General features: G+C 43.8%; 1 protein-coding gene across 2 annotated transcripts in view; it reads right to left on the bottom strand.

Annotated features, from left to right (window-relative positions):
- Positions 1-1,713: 1,713 nt before the first annotated feature.
- Positions 1,714-26,524, bottom strand: part of gsk3ba (glycogen synthase kinase 3 beta-a) — a 51,322-nt gene continuing 26,511 nt past the window's right edge. The window contains exons 4-11 of one of the 2 annotated variants that reach the window (XM_079518762.1): positions 16,864-16,974; positions 15,538-15,668; positions 12,569-12,675; positions 12,162-12,259; positions 10,209-10,316; positions 5,798-5,984; positions 3,988-4,086; positions 1,714-2,891 (exon numbers count right to left, since the gene is read on the bottom strand). In XM_079518762.1, coding sequence (XP_079374888.1) covers positions 2,821-2,891; positions 3,988-4,086; positions 5,798-5,984; positions 10,209-10,316; positions 12,162-12,259; positions 12,569-12,675; positions 15,538-15,668; positions 16,864-16,974 — 912 coding nt within the window. In that variant the 3' untranslated portion in view covers positions 1,714-2,820. The remainder of the gene's footprint in view (positions 2,892-3,987; positions 4,087-5,797; positions 5,985-10,208; positions 10,317-12,161; positions 12,260-12,568; positions 12,676-15,537; positions 15,669-16,863; positions 16,975-26,524) is intronic. The other variant, XM_079518763.1, reaches the window with a different exon arrangement.

Below are 26,524 nucleotides of genomic sequence, written 5' to 3'. Positions count from 1 at the left end.
AACAATGTCAGTTTTTGCCCTGATTCTTTTTTTTTTTCTTCGTTTTTTTTCTTCTTTTCCAATACCCCGCCCCACTAACCATCCCACCCTCTTTGTTTCTGCTCATAAACAGTACATGGGTCTGCATATATACATACCTTGAACACAACATGAAAAAAACAAACATAAAATAAAAATAAACCAAAAAACATACAAGTCAGGATTTTGGTGAGGAGCATTTATACTGTATATACAAATTCTGCTGTTGTGTTCTGTCCTTTTGTTCCCCCCATTCAGTTTATTATGTATTTTTTGTTATCGTAGTATCGAGTATTTTTCCATAAGACTGTACCGAGCGGCTCTATGCATGTTCAGCAGGCGGAGAGAAGGAAGAACGCTTGACAAAAAAAAGAAAAAAGCCCGATTTATACTTTCGTCATACGACGGTGGTGGCGTCACTCGCCGAAAACGGCAGCTCTACAACAAGCTACAGATCTGCTCGATTTCAAGCGAGGAACGGAGTCATATGTCGTGCGTATAAATTAAGCGTACGGCACTCCCAAGTCCAGTGGTCACAATAATACGAGACAGTCTGTGGTGGCAAAATGCGGTTTGTCCCCCATCCCCAAATCCCACCACCGCGCCGCAAAGACTACTCAATAATTGAAAGACGGAAGTGTGAAAGATTGTCTTTGAAACTTTCACAGGGAGATAAGAGGCAGATGGGAGTGGGGGGGGAAGTGCTGGGTTCTGGTGGTGAGGGGAAGACGTTATCTGCACTGTCACAAGACCACCCCAGAGTGGCATACCAAGAGAGGGGAAATAGTGACAAAACTCCTACAGCCTTATTATGCCTAAAAAGGTATACTTCAAAAGCAAGTCGGCGTCTCTTGCAGAAAATGACCCAAAATCTTTGGCAAGCGACGCCGTTGAGAAGTATGAATCAGGCTTTTTAAACCACTTGAACATTAGCAAAAAAAAATATATAGCATATCTACAAGCTCAGAACGCAATGCGTTGAGCTGTGAGCTTGGGCGAAAGAGATGCAGACGGAAAAACACATGTCGTCCGCGAACAGTTTGCAACTCAGGTCCATTTCACTAAGACTAGAGGTTTTTTTTAAGTGGTTGACGATCATGGAGCGAACACAGGAGACCGGGGGGTCGTTGAATGCTGGAATCTAACACGCAACTCCAGCAAAGAAGAGAAAGAGAGAGCAAGGAAACAGAACCAAAAAAAAACACCACCTTGCCTTAATCTAATATGTCTTAAGGCAGCAGCAAATATTGCTACTGCTCTGCCAGATATGAGCTCACCATAAATGATTTCTGAACCATTGAAAGTTAATATACATATATCTATATATACTTTTTATACATAAGGAAAAGTAATATATAAACCGTGTATGTATGTGTATGTATGCAACTATGCATGTATGTTTTGTATTGTATGTAAATATATTTATATATTATACAAGCACACACAAACAGATACATGTCACATCCATCACACATGTCAACCCAACCCCCCCCCCCCCCCCCCCTCCCTCCAAAAAAAAAAAAAAAAAACAAAAACATACAATTGCCCAGGAATATAAAACAAAAATAAAAACATGGTTGATTAAAACAGCTGCTAACCATTTAAAAACAACCCCCGGACAAGGAAGAGGCAAAAAAAAAAAAAAAAATTATAACAAGTTGTCCAACTCCCCCCCTCCCCATTCCCACTAGTGGACAGTTCCTGTCCACAATATATCAGGATCATCATGCATCCAATGTGTGTGAGAGACTGCATGTATATGTATATATAATATATATATATACGTATATATATATATGATGAGAGTGTGTGCGTGTTTGTGTGTGTACGCGACGTGCGTGAGCCTCATGCCTAGTTTAGTGGAGAACTGGAGGTCAATGTCTGAAGAGGGGAAAATGTGAGGGGGTTTGTATGTGTGTGTGTTTGTAGGGGGGGGGAGGAGGGAGGAGGGGGGAGGGGGGGGTGTGACCCTACCCCAGTCAAATCCTAAAGTATTCATTTTAACACTGAAGACTATAAAACGGTATGGTATTCCATCATGTCTACCCTCTTCAGCGGCAAATAATTGAACACTAAAATATCCGACCGGTGTTGGTGGTCCTAACCATTACTCAGGCCATGCACTACAGGAGGAAACCGGTTGGGGGGGGGACATGGGGTTGGGGAGGGAGGGGGTGTTGTTAGAGAGAAGGCCAAGGTACTGTAGGTATGTATTTAAATATGGGGGAGGGAGGGTGGGGGGGGAGTAAATGGGGGCAGGTGCAGCCAGCTTATAGGACTTCATGACCTTCTCTACGGATTGTTCTCGTACGTAACGAACGTTAGCAGGCTAGTATCGTTGTGTATACAATGTGTACAGTGTACTTTTTTCTTTTTAGAACGAGTATAGTCAACAGCAGCCTCCCCTCCTCCCCCTCTCTGGCCCCATCATGAAGAAGAGCAAGAGAGAAAAACGTCTTCGGCGGCGGAGGAATCAAAAAATAAAAACGAAACAAATAAAATATCCGGGTTGAGGGTGGGTGGGAGGGAGTCAGGGTGGGTAGGGGGGGATGGGCAGGTCGGCGATAAAGGTGTTTGTTTTGAGGTGTGTGTGGGGCTGATTGCCGGCTCTTGACCCACCCACCCACCCTGTCCCCTCTGGCTAGGGGGTCGGTCGGGCATCCCTCCCAACTGCTGTTTGGAGGGACTACAGAAGAGACGAGGTGGAGTTCATCCTGGGTTGGGGGTGACGGATGGAGGGGCCATGATGAGGTGGGGATGGGGGGCTGAGGCCCGGGGGGGGTTCCGCAGGGTGGTGGGGGTTCAGGAGGTGGAGTTGGAGGCCGAGGCAGAGGGGGTGGTGGTGCTGGGGCCTCGCTCTGTGCTGCCGCCATCTGGAAAAAGCACAACCCAGAGAGAAAAAGAGGACTGTCACTCATTCGTATACCAAGTGGAGACGATGTCATGGAAAAATTGAAATAAAAATATATCCAAAAATATAATCGAATCTGTTGACTATCAGGGTTGCTCTTTTGTGGTGCCATTCAAGCTCTTGCCAATCAAGAGCTTCAATAGCACCTGCTTGAGTTTTCCCAACCTGCAAAAGCACAGAGACTAGTACTTTGTGATCTACTACTGTGATTTAAAAAAGTTTAAATCAAACATTTTTTGTCGAATCGTGACCTTACAATGAATTGGAAGTCAAATCGAATTATGGAATTATGGATTCATACATTCATATATATATATCAACGAATCAACACGAAAAACAATTAATAATAACCACTTAATTATAATAATATTCTAATAATTATAATATTCTTAAATAATACACTTATAATGGTGGCATACAAAAATAGTGAAAATAGCCGATCTACAAGCTCATAAATCTGCTATTTACACAATAACACATTTAAAACGTTTGAATTACTCGTGACATTGATTTGAAGTCCTAATCGCCCGGTAGCGCTAGTACAGTGGGCCGAGTGTGGCACTGACCCAGTGGTAGAAAAAGTACTCAATTATTTTACTTAAGTAAAAGTACCAATACTGCAATTTAGAAGTACTTCGTTACAAGTAAAAGTACGGAATTGAAAATGTACTTGAGTAAAAGTACAAAAGTATCGGCATCAAAATGTACTTAAAGTACTAAAAGTACTCATATTGCAGAATGTCCCATTTCACAAGTTCAAAATGTGTACTATTGAAAATAGCCGATTTTCAAATGGCCGAAATGTATAGGGTTGAAGTGGTTAATGTATATTTCTAATCAAAATTAAAATTGCCAAACTAACTAGTAACTACATTTTTCAAATCATTGTAGTGGAGTCAAAGTACAAATTTCGGCTCTGAGATGTAGTGGCGTAGTAAAAGAAAAAGTACTGGAAATTGGAAATACTCAAGTAAAGTACAAATACCTCAAAATTGTACTTAAGTACAGTACTCAAGTAAATGTACTCAGTTACTTTCCACCACTGCAGACTGACTGACCTGTGGTGGCAGAGGCGTTGGTTGGGGTGGAGGCTGCAGCCTGGCTACGGGCATGGGCGGGGATGAGGATGGAGGCCAGGGAGGGATTACTGGACAGCTCTGAGAGAAGAGAGGGAGGGGTGGTGGGTGAGTTAACAGCAGTGCTTCTCAAACCTTTTCCCAGGACTAGGGATGGAGCTTGTTAATTTTTATTGATAACGAGGCACCTTATCGATCAGGCTTATCGAGCCGGGTCCTTATCGAGCCCACTATCGAGCATTTTCTATTATTTTGTGGAAAGACGGGAGACAATACATTCTGAACAGAACCAGTATCTTTTACTAGGGCCTTCAACTACAGTACTTTTCTAACAAACGGAAGGCAATTGACCTTTTTACCAATAAAATAATATTAAAGAAACTGTTAACTGGTTAATATGTGTACAGACTGTACAGTGACTTTAAAAGCGTAATGTTGTTTACTCTGGTATCAATACACTTTTAGACATGTTTGTGCCAGCGTGGGCTATTATCTTGATCGCCTCTTGTCTTGATTGTTTAAACATGATGCTATGGGCCGCTATGCTCGATTACAGGCTTGATATACCCAAAGCTTATTGATAACGGGTACTCAATAAGCTCGTTTTCAGATTTTTTCGGGTATCGTTATCGAGCTCCATCCCTACCCGGGACCCCCCATGACTCTGGGAGTGTAGTGTACACATGCCTCTCAGAGCTATACCAACCATTTAGCTCATACATGGGCAACTGGCGGCCTTCACTTAATGCGGCCCTCAGGTTAATACCAGAATACTGATATATTATTGATTTCAGCTGGTACAATTCCAAACGTGCCAAACATGAACTGCTTTTGTTGTATGTCCAATGTGTTTGGATTTAGTTCATAAAGTTAACATAACTAACTAAATTCATTTGAAATTAAATAAAAAGGTTATTTTTCCGGATTCCAATTGAAAAAAATGGCCAATTCTTTTTTCAGGATTTCAATTCAAATACTGTATAGCAAAAATAGCTGTATAGATCCCCCCCCCCCCCAATAGATAATACCTAGTCGTGGTAATTAAACAAATACCTCAATTTACTATCTTTTTTTTTTTTTTACACGATTTATCTACCCACTGCAAATATGTGGTGGTGGAAAAAAACATGCAACAACAGAAATAAGCCAAAACATATGATGACATGGTAGGGCTTTAAGCATGAATCCACTTGTCGACCTTGTTGGTACTAGTTCACTAGTTGATAAAATAAAAAAAGGCATTTTTTTTCCCTCGTTTTTGTAGGCCTCAAGATCAGCTAGAATGCTAGATTGTAGTCACCAGATTGTACATTTTTAAATGTACAAATATTTAAAGCTTTCTTTTCTTCTTTTTGAGTGGTGTAAACCACTCCTACAACTGGCTTTGTTGTGCAGAAAAAATGAGCATGGTTGCTATGTTCACCCTGTTCACCCGGGTGTGATTTCATTACGTCAGACAGACATTGTTAGTCTGTGCAGAAAAAATGAGCATGGTTGCTATGTTCACCCTGTTCACCCGGGTGTGATTTCATTACATCAGACATGATTTCATTACGTCAGACAGGCTATATAAGACCTTACACCACTCAGTACACACGGGTGTGATTTTTTTTACATAATAGGTAGTTAAACGACTAGTAAACTAGGCAACTAGTCAACTAGTAAAAATCACTAGAAGTGAAAGCCCTATGACATAGTTAAGGTGGTTGCACACTGGACACGTTTTTCGGAAAACCGATGGAGAAACGTTAAATGAGGCAAAAAACCAAAGAAGTGGTTGTGTATTTCATACCCTGGGTGGTGAAGTTAAAGAGGGAGGGCTTCTCTCTCCCGTTGGGCAGCTTGACGTTGGGGTCGCGCAGCTCGTCGAAGAAAGAGTGCGCGCACGCCTCCAGCGGGGTGAGGCGGGCCGTGGGCGTGTACTCCAGCAGGCGGGAACACAGCGCTATGGCTTCCGGTGGGGTGCGCGGCCGGAACACCTACAGTACGACAACCAATCAGACAACAGTGTCCCGGAGTGAACAAAGTGGTCACATGACCACGGTCTTTTTTTTGTGGCTTTTGCCTTTATTTTATATTTTTTTATGGAGGGACAGACAATAGGCTGACAGGAAATGGGGAGAGAGATGGGGGGGGAAGACATGCAGTGAAGGCCGTCGGGATCGGGAGTCGAACCCGCGGCACACTGCCAGACTGGATTGCCAGCCAAGGTGCCTGGACCACTGAGCCACGGCCCAGGCCCACACCCACGGTCTTATTGATCAGCTTAGACAAGTAAGTCATCATTCATAACCTTTTATTTCATGTTGGAATGATATAACAATTAAACCCATTTCGACCTGATACCAGATTCTACAAATGTCTTTGATAGAAAAACTTATGTTTCTAACTTTCTATATCAGTTAGTTCTCAAACTATTTCATGTCAAGGAGCCCCAGAATGTTCCAAGGACCTCCCCAGAAGCACAGATTTGAGTTAAAAACGTAGCGGATCTAAAAAATATCAGATCTACAAGCTTGTAGCGCGGCACTCAGTGCCGCGCTACGAGCTTGTAGATCTGATATTTTTCAATAGCTAAAGCACAACATAATGCTTAAAACACCAAAAGGGGTTCCCGGCCCAGAATGGGTTAAGCAGTAAGGATTCTTTCGGCCTGGTGTTTTTTTCCCACATGGAATACGAAGCGAATTCAGCACCTTGAAGGTAAGTTCAAGGTTTTTTTTGAAGCAGCAAAGTCAAAGTCGTACGATTAGTCACACACGTTACCGCAGTGAAATTTGTTCTCCGCATTTGACCCATCTCTTGGAGCGGTGAGCCGCAGCGTGCGCCGCGCTCGGGAATCATTAGTTGATTTGACCCACAATCCAACCCATTGATGCGTTGAGTGCCAAGCAGGGAGGCATTTTTACAGTCTTACAGTCATTACACACGCCATGGGGTATCATCTGGGCAGTGATACTAATGCGTCTCGAGAGTTCAAGATTTTCTTATTGTCACATTGCACTTACAATACAGCTGCAGACATACTGCAGACAGTACAGGGCACAATACAGCTGCAGACATACATGTAGGCAGTACTGTACATCTCCATCTCAACAACAACAGTGTGCACAAAAGGTTAAAATTACAATAAGCAAATAAATGGCAAGCTGGCAGACACACACCGACAAACGTGCAGTTACACAGAATGGCCACAGTGAGGAGCCTGAGAGGCTGCCACGAGGACTTGCAGCCTGCTGATTGGAGGATTACGCCGTCCAATGGTAAAAGCAGTGGGCGGGATCACTGAGGGTCAGGGAGAGGGAATGTTCCATTTAAAGCCTATGAGCAGGGGGGAACCACTTTATAAAACGCCTGTTTGATGTTGCATAAAACCCAATACGTGAAAGTAAAGTGTAAGATGGAAAAGTACAGACGGTGGTGGCTTGACCGTATCAGAACAGACAGCAGAGCAGTGCTTATAAAAGTGGTCAGGGTAGAATGGGACCCTGTTTGGGGAGTGACACGAGGAGGGTGGAATCACTAAAAAGCCAGTTAAGTTCACTTCCAACATCTTACAACAAGGCCTGCTGGGCTCACATAGTTAGGAATGTCCATCCTGTAATCGTTGGGTTACAGGTTTGACTCCCTGAAGCATCCTATATTCCTTCAGTGTGCCCTTGGGCAGGACACAAAGGGCTCCATTTTCGTCACCACTAAACCCCTTATCCCTAAACTTCATTGCCTTTTTTTTTACTATTTTGAGTTCAACTAGCCAATCTACATTGACACATGTGAGCTTGTAGACTGGCCATTTTAACTATTCAAAAATGTTTTGCAAAATTAAATAGTAAAAAAAGAAGAAGTTTAGGGATAAGGGGTTTAGCGGTGACGAAAATGGAGCCCAAAGTCTCCATTTGTAAAGTCACTTTGGATAAAAATTCCTCAACTGAAGAAGTTGCACAATTAATCATCGCTGTCGGGGCAGAAGCCTGACTATCCAAAAACCTTTACTTTTCAGGAAACTGACAATGTATCCAATGTAGTTATTTAGTAATAAGATAATACTTTTCATTGGTTAAATATTTATAAAAAGCCACCAACTTTCGGGTGCAGTACTTAGTTTAGACAGTTTTTGGTTTAGACTAGTCATTGGTTAGACCAGTCATTAGTCCTACAACTACAACCTATCTCAAACCCTCACCCTAAACCTAACCTCCCGCGGGGCAGCACACCTAAACCTAACCTTAACCCATGTCTAACCAATGACTAGTCTAAACTAAGTATGCATGCCCCAACTTTCAGCCTGCCCTCCTTCGTATTTTGGCCTTGTCATTAAAAAGGTGAAAATCTTTTTCAAAAATAGCGACTCGAGGCACAACGTGTTTCACGCAGGGTTGGCACAGGGTTGGCACCCGGTCGGAACCCAAAAAGAGATCCAAAAACCGGGAATCCGTTCCAACGCATTTGGAACCGGTATTTTTTATCATACCGTCAGAGCTGGTATGTGGACTTGACTTCTACTATACAATTTCTATACCAAATGGTTCTCAAAACGTTTTAATTTCACTCTGTGTACAAATGGAACCAAAATGGATCCGTACGAGTCCATTTGTACTCTCCCAGGGTTCTGTTGTAAGGGTCCATTTGGAACCCCATATAGGAGGTTAACCCATTCTGGGCAGGAACCCCTTTTGGTGTTTATGTTATACTTTAGCTATTGAAAAATAGCAGATCTACAAGCTCATAGCGCGGCACTCGCAAGCTTGTAGTTCTGCTATTTTTGAAAAATCGTGAAAATGCGTCACAGAGCGAATATTTTTAACTCAAATCTTTGCTTCTGTGAGGTCCCTGGAACAACATATTTTCAGATGGGGGTCGGCGGCCAAATACATATATTTTTGGGGGTCCTTGACATGAAAATGTTTGAGAACCACTGACATAGAAACATAGGGTCTGTCAGGAAACTGTCATGATTTAGAAGACATTTGTAGAATCGTCCTCAGGTCGAAATGCGTTAAAGGGAATTGTTAAGGAACCGGAATCATTAAAATCATAAAGCCCTCAACCCTAGTTGTGGAGGCTTGAAGATAGGCTTGTAGATCAGTCACTTCAGCACAACACTTGAAAAATAGCGACGGTATTATTCAATAAAAGCAAACCTACTAATTCAACAGTCCATCATATTTTGGACAAAACAACAAAAATCAGTATCGAGGGCTGGCCAAGAGTTCAAATGGGACAAACCACGAAAGCAAGAGTAAATAAGACATGTGTTGACAACGGTACGAAGAAAAAAACACTTACACATCAGTGGTTTTCAAAACGGGGGTCCTACATTTTCCAGGTTGGTCCGCAGACAAATAAGTGGTTCAAATTCACTTGAAATAATTGAATATATTGAATGAATCCATATCTCATGCATATGTACAAAATATTGTTGCCATCATTTTAATGTTATTTCGTTTTTTTTGCTTTGCTTTTTTTGTATTGCTCTGTAAAGCACTTCAGCGCATTCATGTCATGAAAGGTGCTATATAAATAAAGTTTATTGTCATCATTATTAAATCATGACATTTAGACAATTTCATTGAGAGCAAAACATCTGTTCATATCAGGGTCTCTAGGAGAGAATCCTTTTTGAATACCACTGTGCTCTGCTCTAACGGAGCTCTCGGCTTCCCGTTTCGAACCCGGAGGTGGTTGGAGAACAACCTCAGAGCTAGATACAGGGGGAGCGACAGCGCCGCTGAGTGGAGCTCAGAGTGTAGAGTAGGAGAGTAGCGACACGCTTTGATCTCGCCGCAAAGCGGGTGCCTATGGGCTATAGTTCCAAACATTGCTCCTATGGCTGGAACTATCCCATTGGACCAGACAGTGGCCTTGTGGTTAGAGTGCCCGCCCTGAAACTGGGAGGTCGGGGGTTCGATCCCTGTTCGATCCCTGGCCTGGCTGCCAAGAGATGGGTCAAAATGCAGAGAACAAATTTCACTGCGGTAACGCGTGTGACAAATCGTATGACTTTGACTTGACTTGAGATAGAATGAGCACTTCCGCTAGTGTCGCCACTCTCTTACTAGATTACTCTGGTGGAGCTGATGAGGATAGATTGCCGTGGACAGGCGACACAAGCACGCACACACACACACACACACACACACAGAGATAATGTGGGGAAAGGGGTGTGGGTCTTAAAGAGTAGTAAAAAGGGCTCCCGACTGTACCTGTTGACTCACCTTAGTCCAAGGATGTGCCTTGATCTGGGGGAACTTGAACTCGGTGTAGTTGGGGTTCATCTCTCGGATCTGCTCTCGTGTGGGCGTACCGAGCACCTGGGGGGGGGGGGGGGGGGGGCACAGAGGCAAGACGGGTTATAAGGCGGAGAGAACTATAGACGAGACAGATGAGGGGTGTGAGGTTGGTATAGGACAGTGGTTCCCAAAACTTTTCATGTACCCATTTTGACCTGAGATCAGATTCTAAAAATGTCTTCTACATCCTGACAGTTTTCTGAAAAAGCTATGTTTCTGTCAGTCGTTCTTTCGATTTTTCAAAAATAGCAGATCTACAAGCTCTTCGCGCGCCACTCGGTGGCGCGCTATGAGCTTGTAGATCTGCTATTTTTCAATAGCTAAAGCATAACATAATGCTAACACCAAAAGGGGTTCCCGCCCCCAAAATGGGTTAAGCAATATTACACGAGAGGGTGTGGTTTAACGTGATTATTGCCACGACAGTGATGCGGTCAGGAACGAGACGTAGTCGAGTTCCGCAAGCATCACTGAAGTGTTTTGCTGCGCTCTGGGAAAACAGAGCAGCTGAATTCTTTGTTTTGATTGGGTGTGGAGTGGTGCTCTTTTGAACCACGGCTAGAAGGCTGTTTCAACCAATCAGATTGCTTCCTCGAAACGACCTGTTGTATAATTGTATACATTTTTATAAATTTGTAATGCATTTAACACATTTATATGTATTTGTACTGACATGTTGCTTTTTGACGTTGTTCTTTATATATATATTTGTCTCCATATTTTGGTGCAAATTTGCCAGCAGCCAATCATCCAATCTGGGTGTTGGCCAGAGTGAGGACACTCCCAACCTCTATAAATGTGAGCATCTCTACCTCCCCACCTGTTATACCCTGAAGAAGACAACTCGTTTGTCGAAACGTTGGTAAATAAAAAAAAGTTTTTTGGCACCGGGACTACGAGTTGTGCGACCTCTCCTTTCCATTTTAAAGGACCCCAATTTTAAATGGACACCAATTTAGCCCGTGGACCCCTATAAGAGAAGATTGTTACGGCTCTAGCAGTGATTCCTAACCCCTTTTAATTTCAAGGACCCCCAGTTTGACATGCATATTAGTCTACCAACCCCCATTTAATGGCATTTCTTCAATTTATATTGTAAAATCAAGTGTACCAATGGAACCAAGGGTCCATTTGTACATTTGGTTCCATTTCTACACTCTGAGTTACAGAACCCATAAGGGTCCATTTGGTTCCAAACTATCATTTAGCTGGGGACACCCTGGAACTCCCTCAAAGACCCCTGGGGGGGGTCCCTGGACCCCACTTTGGAATGGGAACCACTGGTATAGGAGTTAGAAATAAGGCAGGATTAGGCAAAGATACAGTAACAGGGAAAGTAGGAGGGCAGCCGAGATTTTACACCCTGGATGAAGGCTGGAGGAAGGGATGACAGCAGAGAAGGACGGGGTGCAGTACTTAGTTTAGACAGTTTTTGGTTTAGACTAGTCATTGGTTAGACCAGTCATTAGTCCTACAACTACACCCTATCTCAAACCCTCACCCTAAACCTAACCTCCCACGGGGCAGCACACCTAAACCTAACCTTAACCCATGTCTAACCAATGACTAGTCTAAACTAAGTATGCACCCCGTTTAGGGTGTGCTGCCCCGTGGGAGGTTAGGTTTAGGGTGAGGGTTTGAGATAGGTTGTAGTTGTAGGACTAATGACTGGTCTAACCAATGACTAGTCTAAACCAAAAACTGTACTCTAAACTAAGTACTGCACCCGAGAAGGACTGAAAACAACATGATGAAACTGCTGTGCGTGTTTCTGTAAAATTACCAGACACTTTTGACAGAGGAGACTACGCACTAGTACTACGTCTACAGACCGTATGCCTCACGTATAGGCCTTAACGATTGTACCTTGATGATTTCAACCAGCTGATCCACTCCACTGTCGCCGGGGAAGATGGGTTGTCCTAGCAACAGCTCTGCCAGTACACAGCCTGCTGACCACACATCTACGGAAGGGGGGGGGGGGGAGGGGGCGGGTCAACAGACAAGAAGACAGAGTCACATAAAAAGCAAAAGACACAGGGAATTCATTGCTGCTGCTGCTAGCACGCTGGCAACATTTATACAGGAGTTAAGGTGCGTTCAGACTCGGGTTCGTCCCGTTTGTGCTGCGCCAGGTCGCGCCCGTTCGCGGCGCTTAATTGCGCACCTTCTCGTCTTTGCGTTGACTTTGTAATGTAATCGCGCCGCTCTTAGCCATCCAAGTCTGAACGCACCTTTAGCATAGCGGTCACAGCAGGGCACTCCACACCTACCTATGCTGGACGTGTAGTCGGTGGCGCCGAAGATGAGCTCGGGAGCCCGATAATAGCGAGAGCAGATATAGGAAACGTTGGGCTCCCCGCGGACCAGCTGCTTTGCACTGCACACAAAAAGGTGATAACACGCATCGTTATTATCAGCAACAACGCAGTGTTGATTTCGTAAGACAAAAACTAAGACAAAAAAATGTTCGTCGACTACCTTTTTTCACTGACGAAAACTAAACTGGAAACTAAATGAAAACTAAGATATGATGACTAAAACTAAATATACTGACAATTTTGTCAACAAATAAAAACTAGACTAAAGTGTTAGGAAGGGACTAGTGGACAAGAGATCCAGTATAAGTAATTTCATACTTGTTTGCATGCTGAAAATATCCGATCTACAAGCTCACAATGCGTCGTGCTGCGACGCATTGTGAGCTTGTAGATCGGCTATTTTCAGCAAGTGTAAAATCAGTCATTTCGAGGGCATCAAGGCCCGCCAAAATACATTTTAGTCGACTAAATCAACTGTAGATTTAGTCGACTCTTTAGTTATGACATTTAGTCGACTAAAACTAGACTAACACTAAAACATTCCGGGTGACTAAAATGTGACTGAAACTAAGTGAAAACTATTCCAGAGACTATGACTAAAACAAAAAATTGCTGTCAAAAACAACACTGCAACAATGTTACCACAAATACCACAGCCTCTTCTGCGTTTTGAGCAGGAAGAGGGGTGTGTAGGTACACATACTGTACGCAATATGGTTTCCCCCCACTAATGGTGGAACTAACAGCTGGGGAGGACTCGGCCTGTAGCCTGGGGTCCACCTATGCTTTCCATGGCATAGGCAGCTCCCAGCAGGATCCGCCGGGAGAATCTAGACGCAGCTGCGCGACATGAGACAAATTAATTAGAGCGACAGAGAGAGAGGAGTGTGTGTGTGTGTGTACGTGTGTGCGTCAATTTAACAAAAGGTGCAGACGATCAGAAATCAGCAGAGAGTGATCGACGTTTGTGCTACTCTATGCCGAATTGGAGTGGACTTTATTCTTTCTCCCTGGAAATAAAAACGTCTGGGTTTCCGAGGCTACTCGGCCTGTGATTGGCTGAGATGGGGGGGGAAAGTGAGCGGAGGTTTTGCAATTTTGGTAATAACTGGTAATACATTCTGTCCACCATCGCTTGCCAAGTCGGACGGCAAAGCTCGTCGACGTGCACGGCCATCGGCTGCTCGTTCCCGGGCACACGCTTGCCTGTTGGCACGCTTGACTAGTTCAGGTAACAAAAACAAGCGTTCCGTCTTCCCCAGCCATATTAGGGGAAACAATAGGGACTTTAAGCAACGACTGTTTTCAGGACGGCTCCGCTACGCGGAAGTACGGCGGCTATGACGCCCACGCCGTAGCTGTCAAAATCGTCAAGCAAACAGCCTCCGGCGACGGCGACATTGGTTGCCATGGTGACGCGTCCATGCAGCATGTGTCAAACATAAACACATTATTGTTATTTTTAAAACACCCCGTTGCGCGTCAGCTAACTTGCCGATATTGCTTAATTCTTACATGCGCTGGACATGATCAGCAGTGGAAAGAGGAAGGTGCTGGAGCAATCTGTGTTATTCTAAAACCGTTTTTAATAAACATGGTTGGTTAATATGACATATGGTATTACTATTAGTGTTATTTCTTCATTCAGGGCATGTCAACACATTACACATGCAGCATAAGAGAGGTGATGGAGCAATCGGTGTAAATGTATGACAGCTATCATTTCAATAAACATGGTTATGACATGGCATTGTAGACACTACGTGGAAGTGTAGGTTCTGCCGTAGTAGAAAGGGCTGCGACGGAGAGCAGGTTTATGTATCGAGCACTGATCCATTTCCGGTTGCCGTAGCCGTCGTTGCTTAAAGTCGCTAATATCTGTAGTACAGCCTCGAAAAAGTAATGGCTTCCATGCACATCAAAGTCTTCTCGCCTCCCCAGCAAAGTGCTCCGTCTTGATGACTTAATGGAAGATTTGACGGCAAATAATATGGGGGTCTTGTCAGTGTGTGTAAGCTTCTCCTTTGCATATGGGAGCTAATTTTAATTCCAGTAATACACACTGTGTGAAACTCCCTCAGACGGGGCAACCTTACCAGGGAATTGCCCTGAAACCTTAGACGGGCCTGTCTGGGGTGCACTGTAAAATCCTCAGTGAACACTTAAACTCAGAGAGTGAAAATGTAACCAAATGGCACAGATTGGCCACCTACAGGTCCATTTGGTTCCATTTGTACACTCTCAGTGTTAACACTTTGAGGGCTTTAAATGATTAAATCCATGGTTCCACCACGCTTAATATTTGTTTAATGTGTTTAATTCGCCGTTTTTTAATAATTAAAAAGAAAGAGCTTAAAAAATCAAGCCATGCTCTGGGCTGCTAGGGCTTCTGGGAAAATGAGCTCAATGCAAGTGAACGGGGGGTTTGTTCGGACTACAACATGCGGTGGAGGCTGTTCTTGTTTCGCATCGTAATGACGGCATGTTTTTTCCCTTCAACAACAAACCATCTGACTATTTTTACGGATTTTCGTGGATCAAAAGCTGCAAATACTTCGGCGTATTGCTCCAAAGGTAATAGATCGATCCCGGCAGCGTTGGATATTGGATTAACCCATTTTGGGCGGGAACCCCTTTAGGTGTTAGCATTACGTTATGCTTTAGCTATTGAAAAATAGCAGATCTACAAGCTCATAGCGCGCCACCGAGTGGCGCGCTACGAGCTTGTAGGTCTGCTATTTTTGAAAAATCGAAGAACGACTGACATAGAAACATAGCTTTTTCAGAAAACTGTCCAGATGTAGAAGACATTTTTAGAATCTGATCTCAGGTCAAAATGGGTTAAATGGCGGGGAACGCGGCTTACGCAGTAGAACTGTTAAAGGAACACTAAGTATGTATGCAACGTGGTTGTGGCTCACCTGCCAAAATCACAGAGTTTGAGTACAGCAGTCTCCGGATCCAGCAGCAGGTTCTGAGGTTTGATGTCCCGATGGCAGATCCCAAACGAATGGATGTAGGCCAGACTCCTAAACAGCTGGTACATGTACAACTACACACACACACACACACACACACACACACACACACACACACACACACGCACGCGCACACACACACGTTAGTCACATGTGCAAAGCTGGGTTTTTCCTGCAATTTCTGGTATAGCGATGGTAATTAGGGGTAATTTTCATTGCTGATTGGCACCATTTTGTTCCCATTTTTGGCAGTAGCACGGGTTGCATGCAAACACACAATCTGACAGTGAGCTAATTTATGATTTCTTCTAATAAAACTTTCATTGTGCCGCCGCCAGCCAGATAATGAGCCATTTATGTTTCCATTTATATAAATGCACTATTTTTCGCATGTTCTCCGCCCGTGTCCCCTTAGGGTAGGTACCCTCACAAAAAACATGCAGTAATCCTGGTCTCTAAAACTACCTCCCCCTGGCCAGCCGGGGCGCCTGATGGAGGGGAAAGGAACTGGTCGGAATAACGTGTTCCTTCCACACGCCACGTCCAACCAGGGAAACTCCTCCCCCTGTCAGGTGTAAAGGAGCAACTTGGACACTCATGCATGAAGGAAGCATGAGTTCAAGTCCGTTGCTCTCCCCAGGTTGGCGGAGGGTGTGTAGAGCCCAGGATCACATTAGATAATTGACACAGGGGTAAAAAATGGGTTACAAAATTGTGGGATAAGAATTATAAAAAATAAAAAAAGCACTATTTATGGTGTATGTACTTTTGTACAAGTAGAAAGAACACGCACGTAGGGGTGTCAAAAAAAATCGATTCGAATTAGAATCGCGATTCCGTTATGAACGATTCAAAATCGATTCATAATTTCCAAAAATCGTTTTTGTTTTGTTTTTTTATTATTTATTTTTTTAGATTTATTTTTTTGGTTACAGTTACAGGAGTTTTCACTACATGGTGTCTGTGATATGAAATGTAAGCTTACCCTAATCACAGTAAACATGTCTTCAGTCATTTTCAAGTTACTGTAGTCACTTCAGTTCAAGACTGGAGTAGATTGTGATGAAATCCTATGTATTGAATCTAGAATCATTTTGAATAGAAAATAGTTTTGAATCTGGAAAAAAATGCTTTTGAATTTAAAAAAAATCGTTTTTGGATTGAGAATCGAGTTGAATCGAATCGTGACCCCAAGAATCGGAATCGAATCGTGGGACACCCAACGATTCACAGCCCTACACACACACACACGCACGCATGCGCCCTTACCTTGACATAGACCATAGGCAGGGTCTGTTTGGCTCGGCTGTAGTGTCTGGCCACTCTGTACACCGTCTCAGGAACGTAGTCCAGAACCAGGTTCAGATATACCTCATCTTTCTGTTGGCGAGAAGATGAACACACAGGGAGGTTAGAACTTAGCAATGCTCGCTACGATTCGAGCACACACTCATACAGCATATACAGCACTTAAGAGGAAGCAGTCAGGAGGAAGAAGAAGAAAAAAGATGATATTAACCCATTTTAACCGAGACCGATTCTACAAAATGTCTTCTAAATCACAACAGTTTTCTGAAAACCCCTATGTTTCTATGTCAGTGGTTCTCAAACTATTTCATGTCAAGGACCCCTAGAATTATCTGCATTTGGCCACCGACCCCATCTCAAAATATGTTGTTATACGGGGAATTTTAAAAGAAATACAGTACATGGTGTGTAAAACAGCAAAAGTAATTCCCACTGCTATTAAAACACACAACCAGTCCATTTTTGTTTATACCTAGGATTCGGGACTATAACTGTCCTGGTCCCTTGTGACTGTGAGCCAAGTTAAGTAGCCAATTTGGGTGAACTGAAGTCAGTGTATCTCGTCTTAACCATCATAACTGAGATCCATTGTATATAGGAGGGAGTCTACTCCCCCTCCCTCCCTCCCCCTAAAGAGGGGGAGGAGGAAATGCACTCATCGCTGCCGAACTGCGGGTTGCAGACACTGATATCATCTCCTCTCCTCTCCGTTTCCTGGATCCGTGATCCAGACCGTGTACTGGTGACCCTTACAGGATGCAGTGAGTGGCCGCCCCTAAACCACCCCCCACCCACCCAGCCCGCTATGTTATTCTAGTATTTCCTCTTCCTGCGACGGCGAATGGACGAGGCATGCATGTCATCAAGTGGTGGTTTTGGAAACCATTGTTCCTGGTCTAATGGGCAGAGACTTGGAATGGGAGGAGGCATGTTATCTGGAGGGCAGTAGGTTCAGAACTTCAGAAGCGATTGTGTTCAGTAGCAGGGGACCCACGGCCTTCGTTTAGCCCCGACACTCTGGCTGATTTGGTACCATAACACATGGGGTTCTCAATGTTTTTGGGCTGGGGAGTGGGGACCCCCGGAAATGCTTTTTTCAACCCACAGCAGAGGTTCCCAACCACTCCTCTGGTGGTACACAGAGGAGAGAAAAAAGACAAAAGTGGAATGAAATATTTATATTAATACGGGTAGTTCTTCTGACCAAGCCATGCTGAAATGAGCATGCCAGCACACCTATCTGTTCGTTAATAGAATATTTGAGAATGGATTAATCAGCTGTGCTGATTAGACAGAGTTTCATCAGAGCTGCAGCAACAATTCAAAGAATAAATTACATTTCCCTCCTGTGTTAAAGGGACACTTCACCCTTTTTGCCAAAAAATATATATCAATGACGTTTATAAGATTTAGAACACTTTCCTGCCGTTATTTTTTGTGTAATCTCTGGGTTTAGATATTTTAGATTAACGGGTGGCTCTGACGTCAGAGACCTCTTCCGTATTGCTACATTGTCTCCTCACACTGCAGCTAGACCAGCCCCAAAACACAGCCGTCACGGACACTGCGATTTGTTCCACCTACAACCTTCGTTGACCGCACCCCCACATGCGCATTTGTTATTGTGTTTGTGTCATGTCGCTGTTGTCAGCAGAGCAGCACCAGAGAGACGCGCTATGTTGCCACGAATCCCCCCCCCCCCCAACTCTAGATTTATTATAATGATATGAAGTGACTTGCCATAAACCATCCATTAACTCCCCATTCATCCAATTTGCATCTGCTTGTATTAAACAACATTAAACTCACCAACATTGCAGCTGTAGGGAAAGCTTGAATATCCACTTTCAAACTGCAAAGCTTTTGTTTCATAAAAATCCACCGAATCTTTTTCCCACTCAGCTCTGCACTTAGTTTTTCTTCTTTTTTAGTTCTATCTCACTACTAGAACTTTCTGACTCTGAGGTAGATAAGATTTTTGGCTGTCAACAGCATCCATTTGTTTTTTCAATGTTGTGGACCGGAGCGTGGTGAAATAGTTGCTAAGATACGATACTGCATAGTGATTGGCTCTGCTGCATGCCTATGAAGAGTACTGACCAATGAGCTGAGCCTAGCGCCCTTCCAGACACCAGGTTCCAGTGTCTTGCTTTCCTGTTCCTATAGCTCAGTCGGCTGCCCCTTCTTATTACTGCATGGGAGCGAGTGACTGAGAATCACCATAACGCGCTGTCATTTTTCCACGAGACAAAAATACGGGATTAAGTGCGTCCCGTATCGGTTCATTACGGGACAGGTCTTTTAGTTGCCAAATACGGTACGATCGTATCTTAGCAACTATTTCACCACGCTCCGGTCCACAACATTGAAAAAACAAATGGATGCTGTTGACAGCCAAAAATCTTATCTACCTCAGAGTCAGAAAGTTCTAGTAGTGAGATAGAACTAAAAAAGAAGAAAAACTAAGTGCAGAGCTGAGTGGGAAAAAGATTCGGTGGATTTTTATGAAACAAAAGCTTTGCAGTTTGAAAGTGGATATTCAAGCTTTCCCTACAGCTGCAATGTTGGTGAGTTTAATGTTGTTTAATACAAGCAGATGCAAATTGGATGAATGGGGAGTTAATGGATGGTTTATGGCAAGTCACTTCATATCATTATAATAAATCTAGAGTTGGGGGGGGGGGGGGGGGGGGGGGGGGGGGGGATTCGTGGCAACATAGCGCGTCTCTCTGGTGCTGCTCTGCTGACAACGGCGACATGACACAAACACAATAACAAATGCGCATGTGGGGGTGCGGTCAACGAAGGTTGTAGGTGGAACAAATCGCAGTGTCCGTGACGGCTGTGTTTTGGGGCTGGTCTAGCTGCAGTGTGAGGAGACAATGTAGTCCGGTAGCAATACGGAAGAGTGTCTCTGACGTCAGAGCCACCCGTTAATCTAAAATATCTAAACCCAGAGATTACACAAAAAATAACGCCAGGAAAGTGTTCTAAATCTTATAAACGTCATTGATATATATTTTTTGGCAAAAAGGGTGAAGTGTCCCTTTAATAGCTGAATAGGATGGGACAGGTCTATGCTCCTGTATTTGATTTTTCTATCATTTTTATCCCACGATTTTGGAACCCATTTTTTTCACCCAGTGTCAATTATCTAATGTAATCCTGGGCGCTACACTTCCTCTGCCAACCTGGGGGGGCAGCGGACTGACCTCATGCTTCCTTCTATGCATGAGGAGTCCAAGCTGCTTCTTTTCACCTGACAGGGGGGAGTTTCCCCGGCCTGACGTAGCGCGTGGAAGGAACACGTTATTCCGACCAGTTCCTTTCCCCTCCATCAGGCGCCCCGGCTGGCCAGGGGGAGGTAGTTTAGAGACCAGGATTACTGCATGTTTTTTGTGAAGGTATACATACTCTAGGCGGGGACACAGGGAGAACATGCAAACTCCCCTTTCACCAACCCCGCCTCGGGTACTCTCCTTTTAGCTATTATGGTGGTACTTGGAGAGCCAGATATTTTCTGTGGTGGTACTTGACTTCAGTATAAAATCACACCCGTGTGAACTGAGTGGTGCAACTCCCCTCTATAGAGCGTCGCAGTCCCGCCTCCTACCCTGGACCAGGAAATGAAACCCAATGCATTTTCGTGACAACTCATGACAACACAAACAATATTTTGGACCAAACAAATAATTAGAAAGAAGAAAAAAACGGCAGGTTACAACACTTTTTTTGTTGTTTTTCTTCTTTGTAATTATTTGTTTGGTCCAAAATATTGTTTGTGTTGTCATGAGTTGTCACGACTCGAGTTGGCTTTGTCCGCGGCGTAACCGTCTTTAAATAAATACTTTAAGAAATGTCTATGGGAAAAATGCATTGGGTTTCATTTCCTGGTCCAGGGTAGGAGGCGGGACTGCGACGCTCTATTGGTTCTCTGTATCGTTCCAATTTGTATCGTTCCAATTTCAGTTCCTATTGGTTCTCTGTATCGTTCCAATTTGTATCGTTCCAATTTCTTCTCTGTATCGTTCCAATTTGTATCGTTCCAATTTCTTCTCTGTATCGTTCCAATTAAAATAAAAACAGCGGCCCTACTGGTACTCATGAGTCACGCATGAGTCACACATGAGTCACACACAAACATAGGTTAACAGTCACAAACATAGGTTAACAGTCACAAACATAGGTGAACACCACGGACATTGCTGTTCCTTGGAGTGGTTGCACCACTCAAAAAAGGTTAAAAACCTCTGCCTTACAGCAGGGGTTCTCAACCCGTGGGTCGCGACCCTTCGGGGGGTCGCCAAATTATTTTGGGGGGTCCCCAAAATATTAAAAAAAAAATTTATTTTCACGATTTTTCAAAAATAGCAGACCTACAAGTTCATAGCGCGCCACTCGGTGGCGCGCTATGAGCTTGTAGATCTGCTATTTTTCAATAGCTAAATTATAACAATGCTTAAAACACCAAAAGGGGTTCCCGCCCAAAATGGTTTAAGGTTATTGTAGCAGTCAATTTATATTGGGGGTCGGGAGGGGGCGGGGCGGGGGTCCCGAGACATTGCCAAAGCATTTCCGGGGGTCCCCGGCCAAAAACGTTGAGAACCCCTGCCTTACAGGACCAAGTATACATACATACAGTCTTCCTAAGAGGGGATCAAATAGTCTTAACTAGCATCAGCATTACAACGTGCTCTCCCAAGCTGTAAAAGAGCTAAACGCAGGTCTTGTCAATTACACTTGCCGCAGATATAGGCCCGAGAGCCATTTTGGGAAACGTGAACCACAGTTTAAAAACCGACCATTTATGTTCCTGACCCATAATTTCCGAAATGCTGCCTTAACCCATTCAGTACGGGAACCCCTTTTTGGTGTTTTAATCATTATGTTATGCTTTAGCCGTTGAAAGATCTACAAGCTCATAGAGTGGCACAGAGTGCCGCGCTACAAGCTTGTAGGTCTGCTATTTTTGAAAAATCGTGGCATATATATATTCTTTCAGAGCGAACATTTTTAACTCAAAAGTTTGCTTCTGGGCCAGGCGGTGGCGTAACCGTCTGGGCACCCGACTGGTAATCCAGTCGCAGTGTGCCGCGGGTTCGACTCCCGAGCCCGACGCGGCCTTTACTGCATGTCTTCCCCCATCTCTCTCCCGTTTCCTGTCAGCCTACTGTCTGTCCCTTCAAAAAAAAACAATAAAAAGGCGTAAGCCGCAAAAAAAATATCTTTAAAAAAAAAAAAAAATGCTTCTGGAGGGTCCCTTGAAAAACAATATTTTCAGATGGGGGTCGGTGGCCAAATATATATATAATCTTTGGGGTCCTTGACATGAAATATTTTGAAAACCACGGATATAGAAACATAGGTTTTTCAGCAAACGAATCTGGTGTCAGTCCTAAATGGGTTACGGTAATAGCAAAGACTGCAAAATAAATCACCATCTCCTCTAGTCCTCTCCCCCACTCAACCCCATCTACCTCCAGAACTCGGCACATTTCTTTTGTGCCGTCCACTGTAGTTTGGTGAATGAGGAGGGTCCATGTCCTTATCTCTCCCTCTATACCAGAGGTGGGCAACTTTGACGATGGCCACACTCACTCCAGAGGGCCACACAGTGCATATTACTGTCGTAGCAAAAAAATAGCCGATCTACAAGCACAAAACGCGTCGCAATGCGACGCGTTTTGAGCTTGTAGATCGGCTATTTTTTTGCTATATTTGAATTGAAAACCTGAATAACTTTTTGCCATTTTTGAATTGGAATCCTGAAAAGTAACCTTTTTTTGTATTGAATTTCAAATGCATTTAGTTATAGTTATGTTAACTTTATGAACTGTTTAACATAACTACATTGGACACAAAAAGACAATAACATTTTAATATAGTCATTAAGTACTAGTCATTTAATACTAGTCATGAAGTCATTAAAGCGGGTTTGGAATTGTAACAGCTGAAATCAATACTATAATCAGTATTCTGATATTGACATGCGGGGCCGCATTAAGTGAAGGTGTGGGGCCCCCCCGGGCCGCCAGTTGCCCAGCCCTGCTCTATACTCTCCTGTTCACACTCCCCTCCTTTCACCTCGCATGTGCTTGGCTATCTAATCCAGTCATGCAGTCCATTGCAGCAGCATGTGGAAGGTAGCTATAAGTGCAGACTTTTGGTAACTAGATATTCAAATTTATATAAACACAACGCTGACGGGGCCAGCCAGCGGGGTAGGGGACTCTAGGGAGCGCTCCTCGCTGTGTTCATCATAGGGGAGGAGGACGACCATGTATACTATTCTCTGCCTATCGGGTCGCAACAACTCGGACAGGGGCTGAGTCGGGCTCAAGCGAACTCGACGCGGAAACACGCTCGCTTTAGCTCGCTCGGTGGTGGAAACTTTAGCTATTGAAAATAGCAGATCTACAAGCTCATAGGTGCCGCGCTACGAGCTTGTAGGTCTGCTATTTTTGAAAAATCGTGAAAATGTGGCGTAAATCTTTGAATATATATTCTTTCCATCGTGGCTCGTCTTCGCCTCTCCGCCGCGGTCTCTTACAGTACCACCAGCCATAATTGCACGCACACACACACACACACACACACACACACACACACACACACACACACACACACACACACACACACACACACACACACACACACACACACACACACACACACACACACACACACACACACACACACACACACACACACACACACACACACACACACACACACACACACACTCCTTCAGCAGCTCACAGATTACATTCATTCCCACGTTCCATCTGTCATTTCCTCATCTTTGACTGACTCTCTGCCACCTGATGCTGCCCCACCATAGCCAGTAGCCACCCACATGTCTCATTGATAACATGTTGAGACATGGACAGTCAGAGAGAACCTCCTCCTCCTCCTCCTCCTCCAGCTCCCGCTAGCGAGCCGTCGAGATGCTATATTTAGCCACGCAACAAGAGCGATGACTCACTTCCTGCCTCACTACAAAAGCCACTTCCCCCGGCTCGCTCCCAGCTGGTTCGGCACAGGCAAGGGAGGGAAGCTCATTGGCTGACTCCCTCGCTCCAATGCAGACACCCGATTGGCCCCACGTAAAGACGAGACGGCTTGCACCTGGATGACAATCCATATTGTTTATACTACTACTCCTGCGTACCACATGCATATGTAACCGATATCTCTGTGTGCGTGTGCACGTGTGTGTGTGTGTGTGTGTGTGTGTGCGCGTGCGTGCGTGTGTGTGTGTGTGTGTGCGGTTAAGTATCTGCCCCTCTGGGCAATCATACTCTCCACATTACATAAGTCGGCACTTTATATAATACATACTAGCCTTATTACAATATTTTTTACTGAGGAATCCATGTGTGCATGTTTTGAGTGAAAGCCAGGGAGCAGTGTTGTTTTTGGCAGCAAAGTTTCTATTTTTAGTTTAGACATAGTCTTTGGAATGAAACTTCCATTTCGTTTTTAGTCACCTGGAATGTTTTAGTGTTAGTCTAGAGTCGACTAAATCAACTGTTGATCTAGTCGACTAAAATGTGTTTTGGCGGGCCTTGATGCCGTCGTAATGACGTAATGATTTTACACTCGCTGAAAATAGCCGATCTACAAGCTCACAACGCGTCGCAGCGCAACGCGTTGTGAGCTTGTAGATCAGCCATTTCCAGCATTCAAACCGAAAAAAGTGTAAAATGACTTATACTGGATCTTTTGTCCACTAAAAGACTAGTCCATTCCTAACATTTTAGTCTAGTTTTTATTTGTTGACGAAATAGTCAACATATAGCTTTAGTTTTCATTTAGATTCCATTTAGTTTTAGTCAGTTTTTCATCTTAGTATTAGTCGATGAAATCAACACTGCCAGGGAGAGGGACTAATCCTGATCAACAGGCCTTTTGCAGCACAAACATTTGAAGTCAGCGCTACGAGCTTGTAGATCTCCCATTTTTGCAAAAATAGTGAAAATGTAGTGCAAATCTTTGAATATATATTCTTTCAGATCGAATGTTTTTTAACTCAAATCTTTGCTTCTGGTGGGCGGTCGCTGGAACAACATATTTTGAGATTGGGGTCGGCGGCCAATTACATATAATTCTGGGGCTCCTTGACATGAAATAGTTTGAGAGCGACTGACATAGAAACCTTTTTTGTTCAGAAAACTGTCAGGATTTAGAAGACATTATGTAGAATCGTCGTCAGGTCTAAATGGGTTATTAAACCCTTAAAGTGTTGACATGTAGGTGTCCTTTTTTTTTAAAAACACCTTGGGCTCCATTTTCGTCACCGCTAAACCCCTTATCCCTAAACTTCTTTGCCTTTTTTTACTATTTTGAAAAACATTTTTGAACAGTTCAACTAGCCAATCTACATTGACACGTTGTGAGCTTGTAGACTGGCCATTTTAACAATTCAAAAATGTTTTGCAAAATAGTAAAAAAAGGCAAAGAAGTTTAGGGATAAGGGGTTTAGCGGTGCCGAAAATGGAGCCCCATGTGTTTAAACTCTAAAAAAGCTTTGGCTGTGTAGGAGTCGCAGTCTAATGCTTAATTCACACTCCGTTTGCATGGTAGGTTTCACGCACCGTAAATAAGCAAGGCTATTTTCGGCATGCGACGACGAGTATAAATGAGGCTTGGTATAAATGCATGCGCGGAGCAGCCATTGTATATACTGCGATGATGAGAGGTTGCGTAAGGCAGTGGCACCGGCGCACAGTGACAAGAGACTCGCACCCCTTCGCTCACTTGTCCCCTTGGCACTGCCCGCTGGCAGCCCTGGCACGTCATGATGCCCAGGCATTATTATTACCCAGACCCAGAGGAATGCCCTGTCCGAGCTCTGAGATACAGCCTTTAACCCATTCAGGCCTGAACGTCGACTTTTTTTTATTTATTATAAATCATGACAATTTTCAGAAAAATTTGAGGCACATTTTAACGATTTAAAAAAAATAGCAGACCTACAAGTTCATAGCGCGGGGCGCTCGGTGCCGCGCTATGAGCTTGTAGGTCTGCTATTTTTCAATAGCTAAAGTATAACGTAATGCTTAAAATACCAAAAGGGGTTCCCGCCCAAAATGGGTTAACCATTTTCAACCTGCTGTCCTATTTTGGGCATGTCATAATATTATGTGACTCTTTTTGATACAGAGTGAGACGGTCATGGTGGCAAGACAGGAGAGGAGAAAAACTGTTTTTTTGTCGTCGTTTTTATCCAATAATATATCCAATAATTAATAGCACAGGCAGACTCTTCACATACTAGAGCATGTCTGAAATAAATGTCAAGAGCTGAAATCGACGTGTAAATATGAAATAAATGCTTAAACATGTAGCTAGGTGTAATGTTAAGAGTACACAGAAGTGAACCTTTTCAAGCCTGTTTTCTCAACTCGCCGTTTCTCTGCAAGACATTACTCTACAAGTCATATCTCCCAAAACTGGTGGGTCAAACTGAACAACCAATATATCAATTTGAAGCTACGATTAGCCTCGGTCAGAAGCGGTAGTATATATTACATAGTATACTAGTAGAAGATGTTCCAAACAATTTACAAAAAATAACTACCATTTCTCAAAAATTTCAAAAGTGACAATAGACGCTCAC

The sequence above is a fragment of the Electrona antarctica genome (genome assembly GCF_951216825.1).
Source record: "Electrona antarctica genome assembly, chromosome: 13".
NCBI classification, from domain to species: domain Eukaryota; kingdom Metazoa; phylum Chordata; class Actinopteri; order Myctophiformes; family Myctophidae; genus Electrona; species Electrona antarctica.
Note: the sequence above shows the minus strand (reverse complement) of the source record. Positions and strands in the feature narration are given on the sequence as shown.